General features: G+C 39.6%; 1 protein-coding gene across 1 annotated transcript; it reads right to left on the reverse strand.

Annotated features, from left to right (window-relative positions):
- Positions 1–3815: 3815 nt before the first annotated feature.
- Positions 3816–5886, reverse strand: LOC311505311 (leucine-rich repeat transmembrane protein FLRT2; the record flags this gene model as incomplete). Its single annotated transcript, XM_084568792.1, has 1 exon — positions 3816–5886. One exon carries the CDS (start codon positions 5884–5886, stop codon positions 3865–3867), a length of 2022 nt encoding a protein of 673 aa, XP_084424918.1. The 3' UTR covers positions 3816–3864.
- Between the last annotated feature and the right edge of the window lie 14254 nt (positions 5887–20140).

The following is a 20140-nucleotide window of genomic DNA, read 5'->3' on the forward strand; positions in this document are numbered from 1 at the left end:
TACTGATTATTATTGGCCAACTGTTACAGCCCAGCTGGCTATGGGTAAAGGGATGTAACATAAATGAACCAGGTGTGAAACAGGTTCAGTTGGTTGGTTACTGTTTAATGTACACAAAACACATAAACAAGGGGCAACAGAAGTGGGCAATGGATGCTACTGAAACAAATTTAAATGAGAACAAAGGAAGAACTTTGTTTAAATATCTCTCTAAAACAAAAAAAATTACCAATGTAAACTCTTACCCAAAACAGATAACAGCAGATAGCACCTCTAAAGCTTGTGTTTCTAGACACAATTGTTTTAAGTGTATGCAAGCATTTGAAAACAAAACAGAACTTAACTCTGGCCCCTGCTCTGAAACAAGACAGCTGATAATCCTAATCTTTCTAACAAAACAAAAGTATCTCTACAGCTCTGTTCTAAATAGGCAACTAACAACAATTTTCACTGGCACCAAGGCAAACTGTTATCTTGCTCTCTCTACACACGGATGCCTTGAATGTCAGTAAAAGAACACTTTAAACCAGTTCTTCTGATGGACAGCATTGGTGGAAGATGAGGGTGGATCGGGGAGTAGTTTAAACACACATACACATACAACATCAACCATGAAAGTAGTTGTAATTAATTTGGTTGATAGTCAATCGAAAAATGTAGTATACTGTGTGTATGGATACGTTAAATGTATTTTTCAGCCCTCTCTGTTGTCTTTTTTGCTTGCCACCCTTTCTTTCTAAAACATATTGTAAAGATTCGTTCTCTGCTTTGCTGGCAAGAAATATATATCTATAGTCATCAGCAAGATTAAATACTGCCCAAAACAGTTTATACAGTATGAAGAAGAAATCTGAGTAATAGGATCTTTTTGTCCCTGAGGCACTTCAACCAAGGAAGTGCAGTATCCTGTCCCACAACTGATTCATCATTTATTCTTACCATCATTTCAAAGATACATTTTCCTCTCCATTTAGAAATGATAAAAAGAGAAAAGCGGTTATTTTTTACTTTAGATAATGTGGACTCTAGTGCTTTAAATCGTATGTTGCTATGCAGCTCATGAATTGCACATGAAAATATAGAACAAGTCATATATTATAATTAACTGCAATATGCAATGTGATAAAGTGGTATCATAAATAATGGGCTGGTCCTTTTAAATGTCTTGGATTAAGTGCAATATATAATTTTTTTCCTGTTGTGTAAGGATCATAAATTAAATCCCATTTATCTCCTATTAATAAAGATCATAAAATCTTAACTGGAAAGAAAAACGAAGAATCAATTAGTTTAATGCAACAAACTGAAATGAGGAACAGTGTGAAAAATGTTTAGTTTACTTTTCTTTATATTTCTTACTTTCACAACTGATATGATATGAATATTTGGAGTCAGTGTGAGCCTCTTAAAGTATTGATAGAATAATAGACATTTGGATTACAGACTGAGACAGTTACTGAACCTTGAAATTATGCATTCTCTCTCTCTCTCTCTCTCTCTCTCTCTCTTTCACACACACACACACACAATTAAGCCATGTGAAGAAACACTGTAAGCTCCAGAATTGGTCAGAAACGACAAAGAAAGTAAATAAAACAGAAGATGCAATTTCTCACCTTGGTATGGAACAAGATTATATAACTCACGGTAGATTCTGGATATTGTTTAACTGCCCTGAAAAGTCATTCAAACCTATGTCCACACCTACACACGGCTGAGCAGTGAAGCTGTTTTATATGAGATGTGCAGGACTTAAGAATTTAATTATTAAACGCAAACCCTTGTCAAACATGTTCACACAATGCTGACTAATCAGCACCAGCCACAGCTATCTTTTTCTCTCATATTATATTTCCCTCATAATTTAATAGTGACCACACATAAGCCAGCATACACACACAACCACTTACATTTTACCATTTTGCCTGTGAAATATAGAATATAATGATGAAAAAAGCTATTTAATTAAAACAAAAATGTTCTATTACTCATAGGTTTAAACCATTTACACATAATAATGATTATCTAAGTCTAGTTTAAAAGACAACATAATTAAATGAATATGCTTTTATTTGAGAGTGTCATTACTTGTCATATGCTAAAGAGTCTCTTATATTCTGTCTAGATTTGAGGCCAGACAGGTGGATGGTGCACTGGATGGTTCTGTATTTCATTTATTCATATACTTATGACACAATGCACATATGCAGTATATGGTTTAAAACAGATATGTTGAATAAAGCAAGCATGTGGTTACAGATCAAGTAAAATTCAAGTGTATTGGAACAAGTATTTTAACGTGGAATCAAATGACACCAAATTCTCCTTTGCTTACCATTGTCTTAAGATCATGATGTCTGATGCTGACAGAATATATTTGTGGTTGTGGTAGGTTACTGTTCAGAAAGCACCCCTATCAGAAGAATGTAAAGTGATGTGTCCCATTAACTTATTCACGTCTGTTGTTTTGGCAGTTTCCTGACTCGCTCCCATGTGTGTAATGTTTGTATGGCAGCAGACAACCAATTTTTCCGGTATTCATATTCAGATTAAACTACTTTCTCTGTACACACAGCATTATTTGTACTGATGGTCTGCCATTGTGCTTTTCTGGACAAGAGCCACTACTGTTCAATTGAAAATGAGATTTTTTTTTTAACTAAATTAATTGAGTACAGTTTCCATTTCTGCATACAAATTGCTGTTTCTTTATTCCTTCTCTGTCTGTCAAATGCAAATAAGAAAACATTCATGCTGGAGGCCCATTGAGAGCATGTTTGTGGTGACTTTTGACCTTGTACTAGTAATCCAGGACCCTTCATTAAATCCAAAATCTGGTACTCTGGTACTACGCCAAACTCCTACATAACTATAAGTGAGTAATCACTCTGGGACAGAATGAAAAATAAGTTCCCATTTGGAGATATGTTTTAATTCAATTTGTAATGAGGTAAATAAATTATCAAGAGCAAGATGTTTTCTCAACAACAATTCAACTGAATGTATATACAGGATACAATTTCTGCAAAAACATGGATTTAAAAGACATTGTGAGCTCATAAATTTAAGGCACACACACACACGCACACACACACACTCATATACTTGTTTTGCGATAATTAGCTGGACAGAAGTCAAAGAGCTGGTTTGTAATGGGTCAAACATACTGCACATAGCAGATGTGCTTTTTTGCTGCTCACTGCTCTCACTCCACTATCAAATACGGCTACATGACCCCTTAACTGTGATAATGTATTCATCTCAGAAAGCAGGTGAAAGCACTGCAGCCTGCCTCTTTCTGTGAATGTTTAATGAGTGTGACCTTTAAATTTGTTTTTGAAGCGAGAGAAATCCATTTGCATAAAAATTGTTCTATTCCTAGAGCAGGAATCTAACAATTAGCATTGGTGCAGATGCAATTAAATAAACGTGCCAATGACGGGCCCAGTGTAGCTTCCAGAAAACTAGCGGTAAGTTGGACATGTCTATTCTCTTATTCGGAATTCTGCCATCTGTTTTCATCTAGTAAAAGCAATGATGTACTCCAGCTACAATGTGGATCTTGGAACTTTTTGCGCCACGTAATACAATGATTGAAAGATTTGATCACTGAAAAATAACATGAAACCCAGCCTTAATATTAAGAAAGACATAAATCCCATTAGTAAACGTCTGTGCTCGAACAGTAAAACCCCAGAAACAAATAACTTATAAATACAATGTTGTTATATAAAAGGCATCGTCCTTCCAGTTGTATAAATTACATTTCTTGAAAACACAGGGGTTTCATATCATTAACACTGTGCAGTGTTCACTAAAGTGAGCATAACTGTCAGTAAAAATGCTCCTGACACACCAAAACTATTATGTGTAACATAACTCTGCATTCTGAACATTGTTCTTGCAGTAGACTGTGCTGTTGTTCCCCACGGTGCAGTCTTGGAAGCCAATGCCCCCATTAGGGGTGTAAATAGGCTGAATGTGGAAATCTCCCTTGAGGAATTGCTCGTTGTTGAGTGAGACTATCTGGAAGCTTGTTTCAGTCATTTCCAGGATGGAATTATCTTTTTTGGTGCCTGCCTCGCAATAGTCATCTTTTCTGCGGCCCCTGTTGTATTTCCATTGGGTCGAGGACTTGGAGCAACTTTTCTTGTGCATATGCCAGCAGAAGATACTGAGCAATACTACCAGAACCACAATAACAACACCGCCAATCAGCCCAGCTAGCAAAAAAGGCGAATGTGGTTCTTTTTGCGTGGCTTGTACAGGCCCTGAACGTCTTTTATTGTTGTTGTCAGGGCTGAATGAGGCTGCCGTGGTCATAGCCTCAGTACACACAGTATCATCTTTGGGTCGGTAATTATTGAATGCATCCAAAGGAATAACACAGATCCGATAGGTGGACTTTGGCTCAAGGTTAGCCAGTCGAATCCCCCGATGATCCCCGCCCACTATCCTTTCCCTGACTGTGTCCCCCGTCAGGCTAGGGCCCATCCTGGCCCAGGTCACCTTGTAGGCAGTGACTGGAAATATAGCCACCCAGCTCACATGGATAGCTGACCCATTTAGTATGGCAAATGTGACCTGGAGAGTCTCCTTCCGGGAGTCCAGAGGTTGCTTAGTCCTAATCCCCCCTTCTTTTGTTGTATATACCGGGTACAGGGTGGAGAATATGGGAACGGGTTGCTGCGAGGAGGGGGAAACATACTGACTGACCAAAGGAGAGTCTGTAGAAGAGGACAGGGATGGGATTAGAACAGTGTCTCCTGGGAAGATGTGCTCAGGTGTTGTGGCTGTGCTCTGTGGACACTGTACCAGCTCAGCATTCAGCTCCCTGATCACCATGCCCCTGAACTTTTCAGGTTTATGGCACATAAAGCCACGTACATTGAGCGTGGCAGGCAGAGATTTCAACCATGACACCACCCATTTGATACTGCAGTCACACAGCCAAAGGTTGTTCCGAACAGTGAGCTGCCTGAGACTCAAAAGGCCATCAAATACCCCCTGTGTCAATGACTGTAGCTGGTTGTTAGAAATATCTAGCCTCTCTAGCTTGTGCAACCCTGCAAAAGCTCTGACAGGGATCTGGTTAATCTGATTTTCCTGAAAGTTTAATTTGACAAGCACCTCCCCAGGGAGGAACGTTGGAGGGTAAGTGAGTGAGTTGCGGGCCAGGGACAGCTCCCTCAGGGTTATCAGGTCCTGAAATGTCCCTGGAGATATCCCTTCATCTGTCAACAGGTTTCCATCCAAAAGGAGGCGTTCCAATCGGGTGACATTCTTAAATGCTTCCTCTGCAATAACTGCAATCCTGTTCTCATCCAATCGCAATTCTTTTAGATCATCTGGGAGACCAATAGGTACGCTGCTCAGGTGGTTTTTGGTGAGAAAGAGCATCTTCAAGCTCACTGCCTCACGGAATGCCCCTTCCTCCACCCCTACGGTAGAGATTGAGTTATCATCCAAATGCAGCTCCTCCAGCCAAAGAAGTTGAGCCAGAGCTGCTCTGGAGATGGTCTGAATGTTGTTCTCTTGCAGATGGAGAACCCTTACATTTTTGGGCAGGTTCACTGGGAATTCATCCAGCTGGTTACCATAGAGATACACAGTTTCCACAGATGCCACATGGTGGAGCTCCAAGGGAAAGCCAGCATTATTGATTTGGTTGTTATGGAGGTAGAGAGTCTTATAACCCTCGCCAATTCCCAGAGGCACTGAGGTCAGACTTCGCTCATTGCAGTAAACAAAGGTGCGATCACAGCGGCACTCCTCGGGACAGTTGGAGGCTCGGGAGAACTGGAGATGAAGGCCTAATATTATAGGTATCCATGGCCTCATGAAGGAAGCCCAATCCTTATTCCATAAACGCCAGTGTATCTCCATTTCAAACAAATGAAAATCATACACAAATTAGAGAAAAAAATATATAAGGAATTCAGTTTTCCATTGGAATAGCCATTATCTTTTGTCTGGTACTGCAGACGGTGTTAAGTAATCCCTTGGTAATTGCTGGTCCTGGGGTTCCAAACACAAGACCAATGATCTCATTAAGCAATATTATTCTTTCAGCCGCCACTGTCCAAAACTGAGCTAGGAGACATTAGTAAAGTTCATCACATTTTCACCCTTTCTTTTCCCCACGGCTAGAGCTCTCTTCACAGCACAGCACACTGATGGTGTCATGTACACACTGGAGGGTTAACATTTGATGTCCTGCTCTTGCTTCCTTTTCCTTTGTCATCACAAACAGCTTGTTCCAGAATAACAAAAATTGTCTCTGGTTTGATGTTTGGGCCCATAAAACCTGTGGCAAAATAAGAACAATAACAAAATCAGTGTTTCTTTCCTTAAAAGGTATTTCACCTGATGATTTCTTTTTCCCGTTTCCTACGAATGCAAAATGAGGCATACTAAACTGGCATGGCAGAGCAGCATACAAATTACTGAGAAACTTGTTGAATATTCTTCAAATACACGGCTAGACGACAAGGGCATTTGAATAGATGGTGAGGAAAAGGTGCAATAAACAGGTGGGCATAACAAGTTTAAAATGTTAATGTTCACATTGTCAATCTGAAATGGAAAAGTAGTGTGTTTCAATTTATTTTTCCCTAACGTCCACAGATGTAAACAAACTGACAATAAGAAGATTTAAAAAGGGCCAATTTCAGAAAGACAAAGAAACAGGCAAAGCAGATCGAATCAGGTTGTCGAAGGAATTTTGTGAGCAATGGGGTGTGAAGGGAGCTAGGAGGCTCACTGATGAGCACCACAAATCTGTCAGTCCCAGTCTAGCCTTGATAGATCTTGCCCTGCATCATCAAGGGTTATTATCCAGAGGTTAGACAACAGAAGACATGATGTGGCACTAGCAGACAACTAGATACAAAGAGCCAAATGTTTGCTCTAAGATTTAACTCCAGTAATGGTGTATGTGATGAAAACAGCCTATCTGCAGAGGTAAGATGAGATCCTTGCACAGGGACAAAACTAACATCAATGTGGACCTCTCTTAATGAGGAAAGGTGTCACTGTGCATACAAGGTTATATGATTTAAATAACGTCAGGAGACATAGTCCCTTGCCCACATCATCTGCATTAGTTGGCACAAAACCAAAAAACCTCAGATACAACTATTAATAAAGTGCTTAACACCTCAATATAGCCTAGTCCATACAAATAAAGTGATGATGTCTTGTTAGTGTTTTTTAGCTGGGTGGTAGTGATGATTGATAAAAGAGCACCAGGCAGCAGCAGCCTGTTGACAGATTGCATTGATTTCTGGCCAAGATACTTCAAAAGTTATGTAATGTTCTTTCCTGGGGCAAACAAAGCAAACTAGGTCCAATTAATGTGACCAACCTCCATGTGGTTATTATCAGCAGTGTCTCAGGCATCAAACATACAGTAGAAATTCATGTGCCTCTGCAAAACGTAGTCTGCATTCAAGGAGAAAGCCTGCTTCTTGCACCATACTAGTTTGGGGAATAATTTGGCAAGTTTCCTAAAAGAGAGCAGTCCTTTTCATCTAGAGTCTCTAATATATTTTGCATTTAAACCCAATTAACGTTGAGTAGGTAATAAAAATTAATTTAATAATAAATGACTAAAGCTATATAACAGTTGAAACATTGCAGTGGAATAAATACAGAAATTGCTACAGTTATTTTGTTTTCACTTATTGGCTGCGTAGTTTAAGAGTAATTGGCAATTATTTTACCTGGAGTTTACTGTAAACAGGATGTTTGAACATTGTAATTGTCTAAAACTGACATTATAGAATGAACAATCTTTTTTTCTGACCTTAAAGAGAGCAGAAAGTCTTGTTGCTTCCAGCCGGTCCACTTGTCTTTACGCAGACTACTGCGCTCACATCGGACACAGAGTCCGCATCCTGCCCGCTGCGTCCGCTCGCAGGTCCCGCTGCGGCTGCAGTCCTGTCTCACTTGGTTTTCCTGGCCTGGGAAATTGTGGCATTATGCTAAATGTGCATGCCACGAAGCGAAAGGAAATTCAGAAGACCAGCGGTTCGCTCCGCATCTGCCCCCGCCTCCTCAAACACACCGCGGGAGCCTGAGACTCTGGACGGCCGCTGCTCCGGAGCTGTCGGTGAAGTTAATCCGCTGCCTTCAGAGAAGAATGCAACACGAGACAGGCAAGAGAGCAGAGATAGAGGTTACCGCCTTGACCCCCGACGGTCCGCTGATAGCAACCCCGGATAGGAAGTCCATCGTCCGTACAAAGTATGTCAGAGGCTGCCTGGTCTCTACTGGTGCCCCGGGACTCACCTATCTCTGTTAACGCACGGTCTGTCTCTGCTTCCCCCTCTCAGCCTCACTCCCTCTACTCACACACCCCCTTTTTTTCGCTCACTTTCCTCGCAGCCACCTTTACCTCGCTCCCTCTCCCTCCCAGAGTGTTTAGACTGGATAAAATAAGTTGTTTTTCAAGTGACCAATAGGAAAAACTGAAATACAATGAAAACGACATGTTTTCCAAACGTAAGGCGATTAACCGAGTATCTGTCTTTTCTGTCCGTTGTGTACAAGACTCGTGTTTAGGTGCCAGCTTATAAAGCACGTATCTATTTTACTGTTCGCTACATATGGGGCGCCGTTTGTAAAGTTGCGCATGTTAAAGTGAACACGCATTTGTTTCCCCCCTACATTTAGCTCCAAAAACATTAAAAAAATTAAGTGTGAATTTTTCAGTCATTTTTTTAATCACATTTACTAAATGTTAAATCTAGACGTTAAATGTGAAATCTAAATGTAAGTATTACATATAAATGTTCGATGTTAAATCATATGTTAGATGTTAAATCTAAATGTCATTACCAGCATGTAGCAGTCAGGCGGTGTGACAGGATAAACAAGATCGCATCAACAACAAAACTGAACATCCCAATACTGGAGAAGTGATCTTGGCTCCAAAAACTGTGGTTCATCGTGTAAGACTGTGACTGTGAAGGATGGACTCAGCAGGTGTCTTATCCTGGAGAAGAACAGTTTCAGTTCCACGCGTACATTGTGTCCAAATTTCATTTGTCTAAATTTCATGTTGCTATTGATGCCTTCTGAGAACTTCATGAGTGAAGACTCATATCAGGAGGTTATGTCCACAATGACAGGACTGAATATTTCAAAAGAGACTTGAACAACTGCAGTCATGTTTACACCCATTTATTAACTGAAACCCATGAGTATTCTGGAAATAAAGTCTGTTCTGTATGTGAAGTTGTCGTCTGATTATTTTCATACATAAAAACAACTGTGCCAGCCAAATAAGAGCAGCACTGTAATAATCATCTGATATACAAACTGTGTGTCACAGAAATGTAATGTAAAGAAGTATCTTCCTCCAGCTTAACTTTTTATGCTGTATGTCAACGAAGGTACTTGAAGATGGCTGTGTCAACAACATATTGTGTAACTGATTTATTACATATTGAAAATCTGGTGAGAAAGTAGTTTTCTTTTACAAGAACAGTAAATGTGAAAATCCATAACTATTGCCGTAAATGTGATACAAAAGTGACTCTACAAAATGTACACCTCATTTTTTAATGTTTTTGGAACTAAATGGGAAAAAATGTGTGTTCATTTAACATGCGCAACTTTACAAACGGTGTCCCATAGCTACGGACAAATTTAAAGCAAATTTATTATATAGTTTAGTTAGTCTATACAGTACATGCAATTTATGTTTCAGGAAATGTAGCTGTTTTTTTCCTGTGGATTCTTTGCTGCTGTAAGACTTCAAGGACTCTTGAAGAGTCTGTGAAAGATGCTATCTCGGTATGTTAACCTGACTGATTTTTCAGACTTATTGTTTATGTTTTCTTTTGGCAATGTCATATTAAGATGATTTTTTAGTGTTCCAAAATTGTCAACATCAAAACTAAGTTTGGGTTAAAGTTATTAGCCTCTTTTGTGGAGTAACCTTTTAACCAGTTTTGACATTTGACAGCAGTAAAAATACCCTAAACGTCATTGTCTTAGCCTGAAATGTGACTTTTCCTAAAGTGACCCAAAATATACACTACATATTTTAAAATTGTATACTTTTGTACAGGTGCTACAAATTTATAAACATTGAGGCAGTTTCAGGTCAAGTTTGACCCATATGTATTAAATTAAAATGGATTTTGGGGTCAAATCAAGGAAAATGGTGGTTTTAGGGATCCTCAAAACTGTGAAACTGTACAGGCCATGTATTATGGGACAGTGGTGACAGAGTTTAAGGGGAACCTCGACAATGTCACGAGAAGTCTGTGCTGCCAAGACATTTGCCCAGGTTCCCGAAGAGACAGACATAGTGCATGGGGAATCTCAAATCAGTGAAATTGTAAAGCATAGCAGTGGTTACATATGGTGCACAAAGGGAATAAAAGTCATCCAGGCGTCAGATTGTGCCTTGACACAGACACAAAAAGTGCACCTGCAAGCACAAGCACCTGCAATGTAATACAATAATTTACAAAGCAATAAATTTGAATCAATTCGTGTTGGGAGGGTGGTAAACAGGAGCAAACATTGTAAGGGTACCTGAGCTGCCATTTCAGTGACTGACATCATGGCAGCAAGATTTAGTCTGTTACAGGCCCTTGATCTGTTCTTCCCAGAGGAAGAGGTTTCTAGTGATCTGGAGGAAGACGTGTCAGAACAGAAAGACTATGTGGAAGAAAACTGTGATTACAACCCCTCTGATGAAGATGACTTTATTATGTCTTTTGTATGTTTTGTGTTATAAGTGGTAAATGTGGAATTAATATTGATAATTCTGATTTCTTATGATAAACTAGTGAGCACAGTGTTTAATGGAGGCAATGATTAAACATGGTTATATTATAAATTCCAACAGTTCCAAAATGTTCATGCCATTTTTAAATTCAATCAAATACACTTAAATCATTATGGTTTTTATGTCTTGTATGTGTAAGACTTAAAATATACACTCTGACTGCTCTCTGAAATATTTATTAAGGAATAATCATACATTTATTAATAAGACATAGGCTATTTAGACATTCTGAATATATCTGTAGTTTAAAATACTTTACTATAAAGGAATTCTTGGTCTGGGTCAAAATTGACTCTGACCATACTGTGAAGGCATTAAATATGAACAGTATGTAAAGGTTAAATGCATGACAACCAAAGAGAATAAATCATAACCATAATGTGCAGTTTCTGAACTGACCTATGTGTCATTTACCCCTGCAGAAGAGTAGAAAAGTTAGTTTTAGTTTGGTCCTTGCTCTTTGGTTATTGGTTATTTCCTGCGGAAGACACAAAACATTTTTGTGCTTTTAATGTTGGGTCTCTACTAGTAGGTGGATTAATTTTGGATTCAACAGCATGATGAAACAAAACTGAGAAGTCTGCACGGCTTCGATGTGTTCGAGTGTTTGATTAAAAATACATTTAAAAAATATTTGATTTTCTGTCTTGTTTTCTCCTTCACAATGCTCGGTCCTCTCAGAATGCTCCAAACAAGGCTCTCTACCTCAATCAGTCACTGAGGCCTGTATTACCCCCATTGTCAAAAAAGGTAAAGACCCGACTGAATGTACCTCGTACAGACGAGTATCGTATCATACGATCTCTCTCTTGAACACGAATGTTAAAGTTCTAGCCAAAGCTGTAGCTCATAGATTGGATGGTTTTCTCCCCACAATCATTTCAAAAGACCAGAGTGGCTTCGTCAAAGGCAGTCCTATTTTAACATTAGACGACTTCTCAATATTATCTATATTGATGACGTCCCAGAGTGTGTTTTCTCTGTTGATACTGAAAATGCATTCGACAGGATGCAATGGGCCTACCTGTTCGCTGTGCTGGACAAATTTGGTTTGGGACCAAACTTCTCCTTTTGGATCAAATAGCTCTACTTACATCCCGCTGCGTCAATACGCACCAGCACACAACAGTCAAGCCTGTTCAGCTTACATTGTGGTACTCATCAGGGCTGCCCCCCTGAGCCCTATACTTTTTGATCTGGTCATAGAGCCTCTTGCTATAGCACTCCGTAACTATAGGGATGTGTCTGGGATACAAAAGACGTGTCTGGTATACAAAGGAACAACATAGAACACAAGGTCTCCTTCTGCAGATGACCTACTGCTTTTCATCTCTCACCCAGTCCAGTCGCTGCCTCCTGCTCTGTTGCTGCTCAGTCAGTTTGGCAAACTCTCTGTTTAAAGGATAAATTTTAACAAAAGTGAGCTTTTCCCCATAAACAACAAAGCACAAGCATAGGACTTCACCAAATTACCTTTTTTGAACACAACAAGCTATCTTACCTTGGTATCATAATGACCAGGAAACACATAGTCTTTTATTATGCTGTTAAATCAGGTTAAACAAACACTAACACAATGGTCCTATCACTATCCCTTATAGGATGTATTAACTCCATCAAGGTGTTCATCCTGCCTAAATTTATGTTTATTCCTGGCCCCTTCTTTCAATAGCTTGACTCAGTAATCTCATCTTTTTTTACGTTTAAGCAAATTTCACCTTCAAAAAACAATAACCAGTGAAGGTCTAGATTCGCCAAACTTGCGTTTTTACTATTGGGCGGCTAACTTCCAGACAGTTTCTCTCTATAACATGATGCTTGACCCTAGATGTCCCCCTACAGATCAGTTCAAACATTAAAATAAAAAATGAAAAATGGGAAGAAGACCTGCGTTTTTCCATACCAGTGGATGCTTGGGCTAACATACTCAGCCTGCTATTCCATGTACACTGCAGTTATTCCATACTGTGCCAGATGTAATGTTGCTAAAGCTTCTCTTATTCATATGTACTGGTGCTGTCCTAGCCTGGTCATATGCTGGAGGGAAATCTTCTCCACACTATCTCAGCTGTTAAATGTCAAACAGGAGCCTAAACCCCTTGGCCTGCTTTATTTGGGGTCATGGAGGAACATGTTAAATTGACCACAGAAAAGAAATGCAGTTTGGCCTTTGCCTCCCTTCTTGCACGACAAGCTATTCTGCTCAAGTAGTTGGACTCTTCTACACCCACCCACTCGTACACAATGTCTGCAAGATTATGCAGTGCCTAAAACTTGAAAAAAAATAGATACTCTAAGTAAAAAATGTTTTAGAAAGCTTGGGATAATTTCTTAAAAGCGTTCCAGTATACTGTAAAACTTAAATAAAAAGATGATGATAAAAAAACACTTGACCAAACACTGCATTGACCAGATGAGACCAATTTAGATAAAGATATGTTCAAACACTGAGAGAGCTGTATAGACAAAGGCCTTGATCAAATTGCTCTCTGAATCCTACACAAAAAGCCTTGGTGTAAAGCTATAACACACAATTATTGAAATGACTTGCAACCACGCACACATTAATACACACACACACACACGCACACACACACACACACACAGATTCATATCCTCTAATCCTCTAGTCACAACTCTTTTGGTTTTAAATGCTCCGTGCCAAACACCACATCTGCTGCTGCCTCTTGCCACACCAATCTATTAAATTAAAATTCGGACTAAATCTGTGCACCGCTCATCACAGTGTATGCAGAGCCAATGACCACCATGACAATGCTGTTTGTGCCATGGATGTTTACGTATGTAAGCTCACAGCAACCTGGACAGCTGCTCTGAGGGTTTAGTGTGGGTTTAGGGAGCCATGAATTACCTGGATATGTGATCTGATTACAGGGATCTAATTACAGAACAGACAGTGAATGGGGAAATGTACTTTTTAAATGGCTTATGTCATGGGCTGTCCAGCAGTAGCCTCCAAATATCCTCCCTAAACCATGCCACAGCATGGGTCCTTCGGACTATGGGCCCTAACTGAGAATATGGGGGCTTTAAAGGTACATGTATAATAGTCACATTTTGATGCTTATGCAGTTTTCAGTAAGAATAATTTCAAAGTTGTTGCAAATGAAATCAAATACGCTTAGTCACAAATCACATCTGGCTGTACACTATGTAGACTGTGCTATGGATTTCTGGAGAATCATATAACAGTGATGTAAGATGAAGAAAAATAGATACAGAGGCATATCTTCAATTTACATCATCCTTTTCCATTACTTTAATATTTTGAAGTTTCTGCAAAACAACACATGCTTTGGATCTGTCTTGGCAGTGCTGTGTTGCAAAAAAATATATAAAAAATCTTAAAAGGAGAAGAAGAGAGGGTTGTTGAGTCGTCTGTGGCCTTGGTTGTTTTAGCATGATCTTCATGCAGGATAGTTGGGGTGATCAGCATTTTGTTCATGTCAGATTTGTTGGTGTGTACACTTGTTCATAAATCGAATGTTCCTAAAGTAAACTTTCAATTCAGGCTGTTCATAAAATATTAAATTTTGTTTGAGTACTACTGGGAAAACTACTGAACAATGTCTTGTAAAGATCCAAAGGAGTATCCTTTAATATTATTGCATTCATCCAAAAAAAGAAATAAAAAACTAAAATAGATTCATTTAAAAACAGGATTTAGTATCTCAACATTGAGACAACCTGAGACATAGCTAGATATTGTCACATTTAAATCAAAACATGGAAGTATTTGAGATTCAACTTTTTGAACATGACTATTTGAGTTGCAGCCATGTCAAAACAGTAACTCTAGCTGATGAAGCCAAAGCAGGCCAGTGGATTCTTGGGCCCTCTGTGCCAGGTTAATCCAGCTAAACCCAGTAGGGCTGTTGTTCTGATTACAGCATCCACTCAATAAAAAAATCCACCGCTGTGCTGACCGACAGATAAAAGACAGACAAAAGCAAAAGAGCTCTGATCCTGTAAAAGGTCACACAAGTCCAACTACTTTTGAACAAGCATGTTAAATAAACACAGTTCTTACTATATTATATACTGGTGAAATCACTTTCTTTAGGTCATTAGATTAATATTATGCATGTAAGCATAAGATATTATATATACACTCAGTGCCCTCTCCAATCATTTTTTTCCCCCCCAGACCTTTATCATAATGTGAAAAAGAAGAGCAAGAAGTGTCAGATAATTTCCTGGTGCACACCCAAAATGAATTCAAGTCCTGCAGGTGTGGAATGCTTTGTGGCACCCTGGCCCCTGGACTGGAGCAGAACAACACCCTCTGAAAAGGTACCATGAACTGGCTCCTTGCACGCTACATGTGCTGTATTGTCAGATGAAAATGGGAAAGATGGTAGTGAAGGCATCAGCAGCTGAGCACCTATCGGGGCCAGTCAACCCTTTAAAGCAGACAGCTGCTTGTTATTTAGCAGGACAATAAAAGCCGTACACAAGGGTAGATGAGCGAGCAACTTCTCAGCGTGGCAGGTCATACTGCAGATCAGAAGAGGAACAAGTTGTCTGCCAAAAATGCTATGTTTGAGAAGAAAAACATGCCATTTGTGACTTGAAACAATATTGACTTTGCTAAATGCTGATTGGAGCACCTGTCTTTTGACTATGGATCGTGTGAGACAATCTGCTTGTAGATATCTCAACTGGAAACTAGAAACTGATTAGACAATTGTAATTTATTGTATTTTGCACAAAATTACAATTTCTTATGTTGAGATCTAAGTAATTAGCACGCAACATTTAAAATATCATTTGTCTAATAAAGCAAAGAACTGGACAAACTGACTTTTGATGTGGTGGTGTGCACAATATAAAATAAAGTCTTCACCAGTGACAGGAATTCCTGAGGAAAATGTGAATACATATTCCAAACTTTCCAGAAACAATAGCTGTTGAGGCATTTTACCATAAATTCCAAAACATTATCTCTATCACACACATCTGACAGAACAGATGCACTTCACCACTTTGTGACACGAGATGAGCACTGAGGGGATCATTAAAATCATTGCACTTCATTTCCTAAGCATCTTAACTATACAAACAGTTGTTGCTGTCCATCCAGTAGTTGTCAAGACATATCACTGAAAGACAAAAAACGTCAACCAAGTGACACTAGACTTCTAAACAATACTGTGGTCTCAAATATGACCCTATTAGGTAAAATTACTTATTCATTGCATTATATCCTTTGCCATAGATTCATAGCTAGTCCCCATCCTAACCAAAACTCCTCCCACTGTGTAGCATTTCCCTATACTACGTAATTTTTCTTGTTCCAGATGTGGTTTCTGCACACTGTGTTAAGATCGCAGTTATGCACAGGATTGCACCATTTTCTAGACATTCCTAGACAGGAAGAATTCACTGTGACAGATTAAAATCAACACACTTTCAGGGCTTTGACCCTCTTCTTCACCCCTGTGAGTGTGGCGTTCATAAAACCATCACCCCAAGGAGCACAAAGAAACCCTTGGCTATTTCCACTGCCTGTTTTGAATGATGATTCCTACAGCCTGACTGCTTTATTAAAGTCTGAAGCTTTAATAGCCAAAATCACTGTGAACAATGTGCTGATCCTTGTATGTACTGTAAATATTCAATCCTTGCATCCAAATACATACTCATAATTATTCTATGGCATCCATCCTTAGATGGATAGACTCTTTCAATAGGTCTCAAAACTTTGGGCACACAGCACTGCTGCCTTTCGACAACATCTTTTGCTATTAATAAAGGAGCAGATTGCAGACAGACAGACAGACGGCAGTGGAGACGACAACAAAGCGGTCTTTGTCAAGACTTGGGGAGAGGAGGGGGGTGACTGGCAGTTCAATCAGTGTCAAATTTCTTTAATGAGGGTATGGCTCAGCCAAGAGTGGATTATCAAGCAAGAGAAAAAAAGCTCTCAGTCTTCCATCTGTTTGGGGTCATTTTTTTTTCTGGGACAAGACAGAGGGAGAGAAAGATGTTTCTTTGAGAAAAAGGTTCCATATTTTCTGTCGACGTGAAAATAAAATTATTAAATTAGCATGTCTTAGGGGATAAACTGCTATGGTTCTTAAGGTAAAAAAATAAATAAATTAAAAAAATTATGTAAAAGTCCAACGGAGTTGGTTTTTTTATTGACGATGACGCCATTTTGGCAGGAAAACTCTGAGGAAAAATTAATGGAGCCAGCACTGATTTCAGGCCGTCAGAGTTTACTGCACACTTTAAAGAGATAGAAATTGACCAGTACAAGGCAAAACTCAACAGATTATATACTACGGACCCTTATCATGCCCCAGGTGTGCTTTTTTTCGAGCACTGAAACAGCCTACGCAGACAATGTTCCTGACCTGCAGTATCTGGATATTATTTCATTAACTTTCCTTGGTCCTACTCCAGAGAGTAACTGAAAACATACAAGAGCCTGGAGGAATACAAATGGACGCAGTCAGGCTTCATGATGCACATCCAGCTTTGGAGTTTGTCAGATAAAAACAGTGTCATCATCACTGGAAGGGTCTCTTCCTCACAGATACGCTGTCATAACGGCAGGATAATGTAACTAGCTAATCACTGTGCTAAATGACCTGTTATTAAAGAATATTTAATAACAGGATATTTAGAATATTTAGAGGAGGAACTGTTTGTGACAAAGGCGTCGTCACAGGCCCGGGACAGCACATGGTGTTGAACAATGGAATTTACTTTCACATTCAATAATTTCTTTAGGTATGGTGGTGAGTGCACACACCACTTACAGGTCAATTAAACACATTACCACATTTAATTTAGAGTAGGCAATTTATTTTCATTTTTGGGGGTGCGTGAACTGCCTCTAGGGGGTGCGTGAGATGCAAAACGCAATGGCGGAGAAGAAGTTATCTTTGTTTGCTCTTTGTTATTTATGTTGTGGGTCGTGTGTAACTTTATTGCAATTTAATTCAAATTACTGGCGTTCTAATTTTATTTCCATAACCGCTGTGTTATGATGACGGGGCTGTGTTAGCTCCACGGTCATTGCTGCAATTTTTGTTTAATGCGGCTGAAAATATTATCCATATTTCCCCCAACTTATCTGCTTTCTGCCTCTGAGCCTGAGCCTGTCATCCATCCCCTTTGCTCTTGAAAGTGGAAGCTTGTGCGTAACTTTGTTTCATTATATTGAAAATGTTACAGTGTTTCAATTTAATTCAAATGCGAGAGCGCGTTGTTGTGATCGTGATTATTTTGTTATATGTGTGTTCTGGTAACTTGAGCATGATTAAACATGCTGCCTCTAACATGGCTAAAAAATATGTAAAAAAATAATACCTTTACATTATATCATTATTAATCATTAATCACTGTTACGAAAACAGGAGTTGTACACTTAAGTAGAGTATAACAAAGTAACATTTATTAAAGTAAATCTCAAAATGGATGGGATGTGGATATCAGTATCAGTGGTGTAGGTGAATGTATGGGTGTGAAGGTCAGTGTGTGGTGCATGTTGTGCATATGGTGCATAAGGTAAATCAAACAAAACATTAGCACGCTGGTTTGGTGCCACCGGGCTATATAGGCCTGACAGGAAATGCTGGCCAGGTGCTCCTTGTCAGCCCAATGTACTGCTTCCAACCTGCAACAAACAAACACACCAACAGTACACTGCATGCTGACACATCGAACCCTGTAATTTGTTTGCAAACTTAATGTGACTTTCACTTGTAACTGTATCACAATTACCCAGTTTGCTATGGATAATTCAGATTCCAAAATTTCTTCAATTATCTTCAATGATGTTTTAACACTTACCAAGTTTTAGCATGTAGTCGTCACTTGTCCAGCACGTCCTGAACTTGGGGACGAGAATAGCAGCAGCTATCAGCTCTGGATCAGCAAGCATCTGCCCGAATCGCCTTTCAAGTCCTGCTTGAAGAGTATCCACTAAAGGCACACACAACTTGGAGGAAAGTCGAAGGTTCTGTAGCTTAGTCTTGAGAAGTGTTATTGTGGGTACCAGCCATCCCATCTGCACATTGGCCTCTCCCTGAAGAACATCAACCGCCTTTGCAAGTGGGCTCATTGTCTTGACATATTCTGGAAGAAAAGCAATCTCAGCAGGAGGGAACCTGTCAGGAAACAATATTTAAAACACAACAAGTGGTTACAAAAAGTCAAACATGTAACACTTGACTTATGTATATTGCTCTCACTCACACGCACACATAATGGAATTAACATTAACTAATCGATAATGGTTACTAAAGTCAGAAAATAAAAGTTACTAACATGGGAATTTTTAGCACACTGCACACAGCTGTAATGGCTCCTTCTTGTTTTTCTCTGATGGTCCTCCCAATCCTCTCCACGGTCAGGAAAAGAGAATTCCACCTTGTCTCATTTGGCCTCAAGAGCTGGAGTTTGCATTTTTCTTCAGTTATCTCAGCAGCTGTAGTGGATCTTTTGCTTTTGTTCCGTAGACTTCAGCACTTGCTCAACACACAAATGCTGAACGAGAGAGTCGCTTGTAGATGGTGTTGGTATTTGCCTCTGAAACATCAACTGTTGACACCAGGTTAAGAAGGTGGCAGGCACAGTGATGATGCTTTGGCAGTTGGTATTCCAGGCCATCATCTTCTTCCAACAAGGCTCCTGCTTCAACAAACTCAAGGTGGTCACTGTTTTCTTCCTCTTCCTCTCCTTCACTGCCCTCTCTTTCTGCCGATTCACTCTGCCTTGCTTCCTCAAGTGGAATCTGGTTGTTATTTTCATCCAGCTCTCCGTAGACTCGAAAAGCTTTGATAAAGTTGGAGCCATCATCAGTGGTCGTACGCACAATCTTGTCACGGATGTTGTACTCTGTGTGAATGTCATTCAGGGCACCAGCAAGTGTGGAAAATGTGTGTGATCCTTTGAGCTGTTTACACGCTAATGCAGCAGAGCATCTGCCCATTGTTTCAGGCTCTATGCAGTGAGCTGTGACTCTGATAAAACTCCGTCTGTGTGCTGTCCAGCAATCTGTAGTGGTAGCAATGAACTCAACCTCACTCATAGCAGCCTTCAGATTCCAGTGTTGCTTTCTCAACTTTGTTTTTCATGGTGCCTCGGGACATTACAACCACATCCGGTTGCAGGTGATGCACAAGAGTTTCTAAAACCCTGCTGTTGGACAATACTGAGAGGGTGCAGACCTTGAATGACAAAGTTCAGGATGGCTTCATCCACACTTTTCTTGATTTCCCACAGTTTAAGTTGCTTGGATGGGCCTTCATCTGAGGTGGACTTCCTCTTCAAAGTAGATGCAGTGAGGTTTTTGTATCT

The sequence above is a fragment of the Chelon labrosus genome (assembly GCF_963514085.1).
Source record: "Chelon labrosus genome assembly, chromosome: 20".
NCBI classification, from domain to species: Eukaryota; Metazoa; Chordata; class Actinopteri; order Mugiliformes; family Mugilidae; genus Chelon; species Chelon labrosus.